Source organism: Urocitellus parryii, chromosome 7 (genome assembly GCF_045843805.1).
Source record: "Urocitellus parryii isolate mUroPar1 chromosome 7, mUroPar1.hap1, whole genome shotgun sequence".
In the NCBI taxonomy this organism is placed as follows: domain Eukaryota; kingdom Metazoa; phylum Chordata; class Mammalia; order Rodentia; family Sciuridae; genus Urocitellus; species Urocitellus parryii.
In genome coordinates, this window is record NC_135537.1 from 7,877,110 (window position 1) to 7,889,254 (window position 12,145).

Genomic DNA, 12,145 nt, shown 5'->3' on the forward strand with positions numbered 1-12,145 from the left:
TTGTAATGAAATCTGCTTTTAATGACATTCACTTAAAAGAATGATCAGTTGCTTTTTTTCTTCTTAAACAAAAACTGTAGATTCTGGGTAGACCAAAAAGGAAAGGAAATGAAGTAAGGAGAGCACACTGCTTTAGGAAAGACGACTCCATCCTGGGAGCACTTCATCCTGGTTGCCTGGTGGTTCCCACAGAGGCAGGACTTGGCATTCCTGGGATCAGCTCTTTCCCCAGGGTTTATCACAGGGTTTGGGTGCCAGATGCTTACCAGATGGGCAAAGGGAGATGTCACTGGGGAAGCTGTGCTCCTTCTGCTTCCCTTGAGGCTCACTTTTCTGCACCCCCTTTCTGCAGCCTTTCCGCTGTGCTCACTGCCATTACTCCTGCAACATCTCTGGTTCGCTGAAGCGGCACTACAACAGGAAGCACCCCAACGAAGAGTACGCCAATGCGGGCAGCGGGGAGCTGGCAGCAGAAGCACTCATCCAGCAAGGTAGGCCAAGGGCCAGCCCCGGGACTCAGGTCCTCCCAGACCCAGACCCCAGAAGAGCAGTGGGCACCTGCGGTTCAGTCTGGTCCATGAATGCGAGCTTGGTCTCTCCTTCATCGTTCTTGTTCTGTCTTCTTCCTCATTGTTAAATAACAGTTGTTATCTAATAGTTGTTATTTAACAATGAGGAAACAACTGTTGCCTGGTAGGGATAGAATAGCCTTAATGACGATCTAAACTGACAGCAGGAAAAATTTACCCACACACTGCCCCAACCCCCAGCAGTGTTGAGCTGTCATGGTTTCCCTCTACGCCATCTAGACATGGAGTTTGCAGAGAGGAAAGTTCATGATTTTTTTTTAACTCAACATTGATTGATGGGACGATTTTTTTCCCTTTGATATACTGTCTTCCTGACTGTAACTTTTAAGGGCTTTTTGCAATACAACATTGAATGCCAGGGATTTTGTAGTAACGGTTCTTCTGTTACTGAACATTGTGGGGTTCCTAGATTTTTTATTTTCTTTTTGCAGTTATAACTATTGCTATTGTATTATTTAGAGATGAACTTTTTTGCATTATCTAAAAATACTGGATAAGGAAAAACATTTTAGAACATTTAAACTAATAAAAATTGAAGAAAACTTTTAATAGTATTGAAAAGTTTGACGATTTTTTTGGTGTTTTGTTGCATTTTTAAATAAATAATCTTGTATTCTCACTTAGGAGGTGTAGGCTCATTTGCTGTTACTACATGGAGAAATGTTGTCACATTTATATCTGCACTTCAGTGATTCAGCTAAAATGATGGCAGCATTCTTTGAACCAGTTGCTGCTCTTTCCCAAGTCTTGTGATGATCTGAAGCTGAGGACAGTTTTAGAAATCTGTCCCTGGTGAACAGCGATGGGAACTATGGGCCCTGCTGCAGCTGGGCATGCACAGCTTTGTGAGTCGGTGTGCAGCTCTGCCTGCTGTAACAGCCACAAGATTCTTCTTAATGTGAAACAAGTGAATTGCCAGCATCTTTCAGCACTAGCAGTGACAGAGCTGGTGTTCGGAAATAGATGAGCAGCTTAGAGATCTCAGGATGGTTGCAGAGCCATCCATCGGGGTGACAAACCACATGTGCCTTTGTTTTCTGCAGTGGCAGTTTTATGGAGAAATGCGGAGGCCCTGGCTCAAATCTGATTCTTCTTTGGCTGAGCCGCCTCGGCCAGTTACCCACCTCCTGTTCGCAGGCCATTCCTCTATAGACAGGATCTTGGAGCAGCCATTTGTGGCAATATGGAGGAATCCCCGTGGAAGAACACTCAAGCATTGGTGTGCGATATGGTTTCATTCTTAGCTTTGTGTTTTTGTTTTTGTTTTTCCCTGAAGATACCTGGGACTGTGGAGCCACTGCTATTTTTCAGGGCCTTGGAGATGCTAGGAATCTAACCTAGGATGTGGCACATGTGGGGCAAGTGCCCCCCGCTAAGCTTCCCCCCCCCCCATAACATTACTTTTGAGGACCATTCTCATGTCCAGGAATCATGGAGGGGAAGATGGACTGGCTTAGAGTCACTGTAAATGTCTGGAATGGAGGGCTAGACCTTTGTTTTTATCCTTCACACTCGTGGATTGGATTGACAGGAAATAGACCTTTGTTGTGGCGGGTGGGACAACATGTGGATCTGATTGATGAAACTGTCATTGCTCTGTGCTTCCAAACTTTCATCACTGCCTTGTAAAACATGTGCTGAGGCTGAACTCTTTCATGCCCTAAAATTTCTGTTACTAAGATTCTCTGTAATCAGTTGGCATTTCCAGGCAGGTCTGGGTTTTATATTTAATGTTTGTTTTCTTTCATGAACATCTCCTTCCCCCACATCTTCCTGGGGTATGTTGGAGGAGACACCCAATTTCTCCTGACTCTGCCATTACGCTTCAGCTAGAGAGCAATCTCTGAAATCAGCTGATGAAGTGTAAACACGCTTTAGCCATCTAAGAAGCACAAAGCTCACGCTGTTCTTTTATCAGGAAGAGGGAAAAAGAATGGAGGGAGAGTGTGAAACTGGATTCGATTGTTTGGAAATACAAAATTGTTTGGTACTATCAGAATTTTTCATCCCTTTTTGATTAATTTCAAGTAATTCTCCCCATCTCCACTTGGTTATGTCTTGTTATGCCCACTCCCCAAAAACATCTTTATGAGGCTTTGTAGTTTCTTTAAAATAGATAGATACAAAGGAAGATATCTTAGAATAGTATAATAAAATCTTCTCACAAAATGAAGTTAGAGACTACTTAAACTAACTGCATGGATTCCTTTTCTGCCACCAGTGTATAAATGGTGTCACACTGTGACATGTGCAGAGCCACTGATTGCCAGAGAAGGCTGTCCTGCCCTCCACACCACAGGGATTCTGGGAAGGGTGCCAGCACACCATGCTTTTATGAAAGTAGGAAAAAGGATCTGAGTTCTTCCCAGAATAGACGTTTCTGTTCTGTGTAAGTTTCTGAGAAGCGACCTCAGTCGTCCACAGAGCTTGGGTGGGTTTCAGTGCACTCTCGCCGGGAATGGTGCTGCCCGGGCACCCACCAGCGTGTGCTGGTAGACGTCTCCCAGGGAGGGGAGGGAAGGCCTGGTGTGTAGTGTTGGTCAGTCACTGTGGCGGCGTAAATACTCCCAGAGGCCAGTGCTAAGCTCCAGCTTGGAAGTTGGGGAAGTGTGTGTGCATTTGGCTTTTGAGCTGTTTTGAGGCAGCTCTAGGATTCCTTGGATCCTGAGGGAACAGGGGTGACATTGCCAAGTCCCTGTCAGCTGGGCTTCTCCTCAGAACTCTGGTACTTTTTGGTCAGTAGTCCTGTCCTAAGTACTAAGTCAGGGTGTTACTCAGCTTCTGCTAGATGTGCGTCTGGTATTTTGAGAGCGGATTCCTCTCAGCCCTCACTTGTTCATCAAGATGGATCTGAGGCTCTCTCCCACAGAGACGCACACTTCCTTCTGTGTTGCTTCAATAGTCCTGCCCTTCCCCTCCTTGAAACATGACTCATTAAGCTGCTCAGGAGCTGGTCTGTGAATCACAGGCAGCAAGAAGAGTGAGGTGCTTTAGGAGGCTTCAGCTCCCTCCAGTGCACATGGCGGGATGAAGGTGGAGCCAGAGGCCAAAGAACACTCTCAAGTCCCTCTAGATTATGGAATGAGCCCAGGGGAAGGACTCAGACCTGGAGGGGTCTCTGCTCACGAGGCACTTGGACAGGTACTCACCTTCTGCCCTCTTCTGCCGAGGAAAGCTAATATTTACCTCAACAGTAGTTGCAAGGATTTGATCTCATTCGCTAAGGTTTCCAGGCCGGGTCCAGCATGTAGTCAACGCTCGATAATGGCTCACATTTGCTGTTATGTTTATCCATGTATTTCTTTGGGCACATATTTCTGAAACTCCTAAAGTGTGTCCAGAACTATGCTAGCCACTGGAATCTGTTGTCAAACGAGGCGATCCTATGGTAGTATTTGTGTTGTTGCTGCCTAGGTTGGGCATGGGGCATGAGGCAGTTCCTTTTGAGGCTTCGGGTTCTGATGGTATAGCAGAAAGCACATCCTGCTTCTGCTGTGCCCAGGATGCAGACAGGAGGAACGTCAGCTGCTTCTCTCTCAAGTGGCTGTGGCTTCTCTGGGTCCCCAGTTGCAGAGGCATTGAGGTGAGGGTATGTAATTGAGATAGAAGCAGCAAAGAGATGAGGCGTGTCAAGGAGAAGGCTTAGTTGAAAATTTTATATTATTTTGAACTATTAAATGAGAAGAATATAAAGACATGTACATGTGAACCTGGAATATATCTGCGTATCTTATTTTTCACACCAGGTTCAGGAAAACAGCATATCTAAAAACTAAAAACTCATGAATTAGACCTTCAGACACTGTTATTTTAAAATTATATTTATTAGGGCCCAGATTCAACACATTATTGGTAGATGCTTCCAGTAATGTGATGTTGTACTTTGCTGTTGTCATTATCATATCTGCTAATTAATCCTGTGTAGTGACCTTGTGAGGTTGGCACGGGCATTCCTGTTTTAAATGAGGAAATGGAGAGAGGGCAAAGGCTGACTGCAGGCCACGAAGTAAGGAAGTAGCCAAGCCACACCTAGTGTTCTTGGCTAGCACTGTGCTTGCCACGCACACCTCGTGAGAAATCTGTAAGTCTGTGCTTGTTGGAGAGGTGAGCAGAAGACGGAGGCGGAGGAAAAGGCTCAGTCCTATTCTAGGGTGCGCTGGGTCGCACCTGCTGCTGGACCACGTGTCAGTGACTAAAGGGTCACACAGGGCTGCTGCTTACTTTCTGTGTCTTTGTACCTAGACTGGGTGCTAATTTGACCCAAGGATGATCGTGGGTCCTGTCTCTCTTTCTAGCCCTTCCCCCTGGTTACCCAGAGGGTCTCAGATCCCAAGATTTTGAGGAGTGTGGGCGGAGGGCATGGGGAAGGCCCTGTTTACCAGGTCTTCCTCACCGGGGTTGGCATCATGGGCTGGCCTTGGACAATACATGTTGCTTTTCCTCTGCTGTACTTTTCCTCTTATCCTGGAAAGATGGGGCTGAGGTCTCATACAGGATTCAGATGTCACCAAGTCCCGTGGCAGATGTGGTCTAGCAGTATTTTATGTCACTGGGGACCCCTGTGTGGTGCTTGCAGGTGATTTCCTCTTAATTCCTACCCCTGGCACGTTTTCTCATTCTGAACTGGGATTCTGGCTGGACTGTAGGGCAGGTACCAAGTTCAGAGATGACAGGAGGTGAGGATGTCAACAAAGACCACATCTCTGAACTAGTTTTCTCTATCCAGTTTCCTTTGATAGTTAATCTGCTTTTGCTCCGATGATCCTTTAACATCTGTATTAGTTTCCTATGGCTGCTGTAACAAATGACATAAAACAGCACAGATATTTTATTTTGCAGTTCTGAAAGCCAAAATATGCAGTGAGTCTTCCAAACTAAAGTCAGGGTGCCAACAAGCCTGTATTCCTTCTCTGGACTCTAGAAAGCTGTTTTCTCGCCCTTTCTAGCTTCTAGAGGGGGCCACGTTCCTTGACTTGGGCCCCCTCCTCCATCCTCACAGCCACGAATGCCCAGGGAGTCTTTCTCATGTGGCATCACCATGGCCTTCTCTTCTGCCTTCTGTTGTAACGATCCTTGTGCTTTCAGTAGGAAAGCTTGAGGTCCTCAGGGTGCGTCACTGAATCACATTTGCGTGGCCCCTTTGCCATGTGAGGCAGCATGTTCACAGGCTCCAAGGGTGCCAGTGTGCTGCCTGCTGCCTGCTGTGCCTTCTTTAAGGAATGAGCTTGAGTGTTTTCACCCTCTTGGAGGAGAACACTCAGACCCCAGGGTTGAAGGAAGTCACCTGGGTCACATGAGCTGTGCTAGATGCAGGTCTTCTGTCCACCTGCCCATTGCTCCATGCCATTCTGAGACTTATATTATTGAATATGAAGTTGAATTTCCCATAATATTAACCTCTACAAAGGAATGCAACTATTTTAATGTCTGAAACTCCTCTGGAATTATTACATTTCACAAAGGGCCAAGAAAGCCAGGCCTGGACTTAAATTCCTCCTGAAATTCTGTGCTTTTGCCTTGTTGGTCATTCATGTGAGGAAATTGTGATTCGGGGGTTGCAGTTCTTATGGTGTGCTCTTAATGTCAATGCTGCGAGTCAATCCACCACGTCTTCTGCTGACCTTTACTGAGCATTGTTAAGGATTTAACAAATTGAAATAGAAATTAATTTCTTCCAGCTTTGGTGTCAATTAACTAGCATAGTTATACCTTCAGTCTAGATTACGAATTTTCATTTGTTTTTCTTTAATTAAAGTCACTATGGCAAAGGTTGAAGTTTTAATTAGTGTGGGGGCATTATCATATTAAGTTTAACTTAAACATAATATGAGGATGTTTTTCTCCGTAAATTAGTTTCCATTAAAGAGTACCCTAGAAGGAATCTTTAATTTTATTTTGAAGCCCGCATTTAACCCTAGGTATTTGCTCTTGGCCATGGCTGCTCATTAGGTCTTCCGAGACGCCAGGTAAGTCTAGCCAAAGGCGGCAGTGGAGGTCCTTGCACCTTGGAGGTTCTTCAAAGATGATTTTTAGGAAGAGATGTCATTATAAGTGATTAATAGGTGATAACAATGGAGATTATAAACTAAGTTTGATTATCTTCTGGTCAAGAAAGAACAAGCTCATTTGACATTTGATCTTGTCAAAAAAAGAGTACAGTGTGTTGTTGCAGTTCAGAAAATAAGCAAATCCATTGAGCTGCCTTTCTGTAGAACATTCTGGAAGTTAAGAATTCACTTTCTGCCGTGGGCTTTTTGTGATGGTAGAAGCCACCCCATGCTGCCCTCTGGTCTCTGTGTACCTGCTTTGCTCTTTTGCACATCCCTAGGTCAGGGATAGCAAAGCAATGAGTGTGGGAAGGACACACTCCTGGCCTCTGGGTTCACTTGCAGTTATGCAGATGACCGTGGGACCACCCACCGTCTCAGATGAGGAACCCGGTATAGGCCAGTGCCTGAATCCATTCCACTGACAAGGAACTGGGGGACAACACATTATAAGTGCCCCTGGAAGATGACTAAATTGTGTGGTGTGCTGTGGGTGGTGGTGCACATTCATGGTCCCAGTGACTTGGCAAGCTGAGGCAGGAGGATTTCAAGTTCTAGGCCTGTGTAATGGAACCCTAATCTCAGAATTAAAAATTAGAAAATAAAGTGCTGAGGATGTAGCTGAGGATGTAGGACCCCTGGGTTTAGTCCCCAGTGCCAAAAATGGGAGGAGAAAGTGTGCTATATCCCCATGAGCTTATCTGTTTCTTATATAATTTGTCCAGACAGCCTCACTGTGAGGACACACTCAGTGCTCAGCCCGGCTCTTTTGCTGCCTAGACATAAGCATCTTGGTGATCCATTCAGGTCACAAAGGTGTTGGGAAAAGGGGATACTTTCTGACTTCCTTTCATGTCCATCGGGAGTTAAGGCTTTAGGACTTCAACCAGGCTGAAGAAGCAGTACAGGAGTTTGCATCAGGAAGGTGCCTGGAGGAGAATGAGGGCTCACAGCGGTTCAAAAGAAGTTGTTTTGGTTGGCAGGTGTGGTCAGCATTGTCATGTAATGCAGTCACACTGGCCCAGCACAGCCTGGGGTTCAGGATGTGAGTCCTGGAGTTAGACAGACTTAGGTCCAGTTCTTGATTTTTGCAGTATGACCTCAGAAATGTTACCTTGCCATCCTGAGTCTCTGTGTGGAATAGGAAATCCTGGCCATTGGTGGGCTCTTGGGAAGCAAGCCCAACTGTGCAAGGTGTCCGAGAAGCGGGTGGTATGTGTCACCGCTGTTGGTGGTGGTGCTGGGAGTAAAACACAGTGCTCACGGGAGTGACCAGTGAGGGAGCTGGGGCTCTGGTCATAGGCACAGCAGGAGGGTGGGTACAGGGACCTGCTTGCTATGGCAACCTCAGCAGCCAGATGTTTAGGGGAGATCATTCTCAGTTTTAGTACTGTCCTGTATATTGTAGGATGTTGAGCCTATCAGATACCAGCAGCACCCCCTGGTTGTGTAACAGTGGACATTTCTCCAGAAATTACCAAAAGTCCCTTCTAGGAGGGAATCACTCTGGACAAGAACCACTGGCCTTGCTATTGGAGGGGAAGGGAAGTGATGGCTTCGTATCATTTCCTGGTTTAGATTTATACTCAGTAATTCTTTTGGATAGGGTTTTTATTCTCTCATGGAATACAATTTAAAGGATTCGGTGAATGAGTCGTGAAAAGTAGCCCTCCTCCTCAGCCTCTCTCCCTGTTTTCCATCTCAGAAGAAGCCATGATGCCCTTCCTTGGAGATGGAGACTCTTCATAACATCCCCCTATGATGCTTCAGATCTAGGTGTCCCCCCGAAGCTCCTGTGTGAGACAGTGCAAGAAAGTTCAGAGTGAAATGATGGGTTATGCGAGTCTAGCTGAATCAGAGCCCGGATCCCCCGATAGGGATTCACTGCTGGGAACTGTAGGCTGGTGCAGTGCGACTGGATGAGGTGGGTCACTGGGGGCATGCCTTTGGGGTCTGTATTTTATCCTTCGTGAGAGGAGAAGTCTGTCTCTCTCTGCTCCTGGTGCCATGTCCTGAGCTGGTTTCCTTCACCACACCCATCTGCCATGATGTCAGCCTCACTCTGCCCAGAGCAGCAGAGTCGTTGTTTATGGACTGAGACCTCTGAACTTGAGCTCCAGAATAAACTTTCCTCCTCTAAAGTCGGCCCTGTGAGGTCTTTTAGTCACAGCAGAGAAAAAGCTGACTAAGACACTGGCTCTGCAGCAGGCTGCACCTCGGCAGCAGAGCGGGCTTTTTGGTCCAACTCCTCTCCCCATAAGACTGAGCATACTTCCTGGCTGAGGAGAAAGATGAAGTCAGAGCAAAGGGACAAAACAGAGGAGAGTTGGGGGACTCTTGGAAAAAGGATTTGAGGAGACCTGGAGTCAGTGAGTCAGCGCCCATTAATTGAGGCCCTACAGTTGCTAGGTGCTGGGGCTTGAGTAGCAAGGTTGCTGGGCCAAGTTCCTGTCCTATCAAAGGTGTCATCAACAAGGGAAGATAGACAATGAAATATGCAGGAAATATAAGTAATACAACATCTCACTGATCACTGTGAGGACTGATCACAGTAGGAAACCCCTTAGGGCTGGGGTGGCTCTGTGGGTGGGGGTCCCTTGGGCAGGAGTGTCTGGGAAGGCCTTTCTGAAGGGGCGAGTCTGGAGACCCTGATGGGGAGTGAGATCAAATGCAGATCTTGCAGGATGAGCTTCCAAGACAGGGAGGCTCAGGAGGGAATGAGCTGGGATGGTGTAAAAGACCAAGGAAGGAGAGGGCAGATGTGAGATCAGAGGGAGGCTGTGGGGGTGCTCGGGACAGGAGAAGCCAGGATTGTACTCCAGGTGTGTCGGGAAACCATGGGAGGGCTTCACACCTGTGCAACATGTGATTTAGTTTGTCTTTTCAAAGACCATTCAGCATGCTAGGTAGTGAGCAGACCAAGAGTAGAGGACCAAGAGTAGAGGACCAAGAGTAGAGGAGCAAGAGGCTACCAGGAGATGGGGAGGAGCCAGTTGCCCCCATCTGTGCAAAAGACCAGGAGATTCTGGGAGCACACTACTCTGTTGAGCCTGGTGAGGGAAGGTGCCTGGGCCACCTCTGAAGCCGCAGCTCAGTGCAGAAGGCTGGGCTGGAACTAAGGCAGGGTCGTCATCAGCTCATGAATAACATGCACAGAGTGATGACTCCCTAATGAATCAGCAGGCCCCGGGGGCACCCTGTTTAAAGGGGGCAGGAGGAGGACCCTGGAGAAGGGGTAAGCAGGATGCCCAGCTGCTGAGACAGGCAAACGAGGCAGGTATGGGTCCCAGAGCCCAAGAAACACTCCCCTAAGAGATGCTCAGTGTAGGGGCTACCTCTAGGGAGGCCGCAAACTTGAGGAGATTTTCTAAAATTTCTGTAACTGTGTTTACACATTCACATTCAGACTATCTGTAGTTTAACTACAGTGTGTTATGTAACACGTTCCGTTCATTTCTCTTTTATGTTAGTACATTCTGTTGATAGTGTGGTAGTACTTGTGTTTTTCACAGTTTTCATTTCAGAATGATAAGGGAGAATGTAGCCATAGGTTATGGAAAGGGCCTCGAGTCCAGTGGAGCTGTACCAGGGCTGTGCTGGGGACACAGGGTGGAGGCTGGTCTCTGAAGGGAGGGGAACCTCATCACTCCTTTCGCCTGCCTGCCCAGGCTGATGTGCAGTGAACATAATTTTTTAGTACAAGAAGGCTTGTACTAAAAGTAGAAGACAGTAACTTAGAGCATGTCAGGAATGAGGTGGTTGAGAATTGGTCACATTCCTGGGTAAGTGGAGGCGAACTAGGGAAATCCTGAAGTTGGAAACATGACAGTCAAAATGAGTATGCTTTTGTGATTTGCCTCTGCATCCTGGGATCCCAGCAAGGAAGGTTATGGTTGGGTTGATTCTGGATGGTGGATTTGCCATGCCGGTTCAGTAGGAAGAGAAGCTGCTGGAAAGCCAGGGCCCTGGGCGGGAGGCTGTATGGAGAGGAAGCAGAGGGAGCAGGGATGGACTAGGGTGACACGGGAGGCGGGCCAGACTCCATATCCTGTGGAAGGTGAGGAAGAGGGTAAGTGAGATGGCAGCAGCAAACAATGGACACGATTTGGACTAAACAATAATGTTCTGTCGATGTTAAATGAACTGACTTCTGCTAGCTGCACTAGTTCATCCACAAGAAAGTCTTGTTCTAAGGAAATACATATTGAATTATTTATAGGAAAAATAATAGCAACTGAGTCTTAATGGTAGGATAGTTTATTTAGACTAATCCTTACAACGAAAAAACAATTAAAAAATACAAGAAAACAATTTAAAAATACAAGAGAACATTTTAAAAAATCTTAAAAGCCTGAAAAACTATCAAGATAGTGTGCAATTAATGAGCCAAACTTAACAGGAAAAAGGAACCCAGAGTAGGTGGGCCCTGGACCTTCCCCTGTGAGGGATAGTCTATTCTGATAATCTAGCAGAGTGTCACTTGTTCTGATGGCCTCACTGGGGGAAGGGGTGAAAAGGAACACTCCCGGAGCACACAAGCTGGAGACCTCCAGGGCTGTCCTCAGTAGGGGTGAACCAGAGGTGTCCCCCCACCCCACCCCACCCTGCAGGCGCACACACGCCCGCACACTTGCTCTCAGGCATACACACATCCCTGAAACCTGGGCTCCCATTTCCGGGAGGGCATGGGAACCTCAGGCGATGAACTTGACTTCTTTCAAGTGGTTCTAAAAGTGATAGTGCTCGAAAGAACCCAGGAGAAGCAGATAGATAGCGTCCCTGGACAAAGGTTTTTGCATTTCAGGCCTAAATGCATTTCTGAGGGGTTTCCAAGAATAATAACCAATACATAGTAAAAGATAAATCAGCTTAAAGTCAAAGAGATCACCCTGAGTGAGAGTAGGAGCAACACAAGACACAGAGCCAGGCTTCAGATGGAAGTATAAGCATGTGTAGCTGTGTCCAGGGGAGGAGGAAGAGAAGCAGTTATCCAGAATGCGGCCCAGAGATGATAGAGGTGACCACAAAGAGACATGGAAGGTAGGGAGAAGACCCAGTAAGTTTAGCTGGAGCTTGAGAAAGAGAAGAGGCGAATAATGAGGCCAGGGTGATATCTAGACAGAAAGTGAGCAGGTGAGATGGCATGGCCCTGGCCTGGCCTCTTCCTTATCTGGGACCCCTGAGCATGAACAGCTCCCTCTAGAGGGGACCTAGCAGAGTGCATGCAGATGGAGGGAGAAGAAGCAGGTTCTCCCCGCTGGGGTCATTGCCTGAGAGCTCTGAGATCCCAGGACACATGGCATGGTAATGATGGCAAGGAGAAGGTGCTGAGTCCCAGTGGAGAATAAAGGGCAGAAGAGGATGAGGGGCTGACCACTGGGGAGTGAGCAGCTGGAACCCAGGGGCACTGTGGCAAGGCGCCCAGCCCCAGGTGTGCCCAGGCCCACCCAGCCCCTGGTGGAAGCCCTGAAGTGGCAGCAGGCGTCACTGGCTGGTAGAGTTGGGCTG

At 47.3% G+C, this 12,145-nt stretch overlaps 1 protein-coding gene across 4 annotated transcripts in view; it reads left to right on the top strand.

The window, feature by feature from the left end:
* Positions 1 to 12,145, top strand: part of Zfat (zinc finger and AT-hook domain containing) — a 206,253-nt gene that overhangs the window by 159,869 nt on the left and 34,239 nt on the right. For all 4 annotated transcript variants that reach the window (XM_026407368.2, XM_077800861.1, XM_026407367.2 and 1 more), the window contains one exon: positions 353 to 491. In XM_026407368.2, the coding sequence (XP_026263153.2) occupies positions 353 to 491 (139 nt within the window). The remainder of the gene's footprint in view (positions 1 to 352; positions 492 to 12,145) is intronic.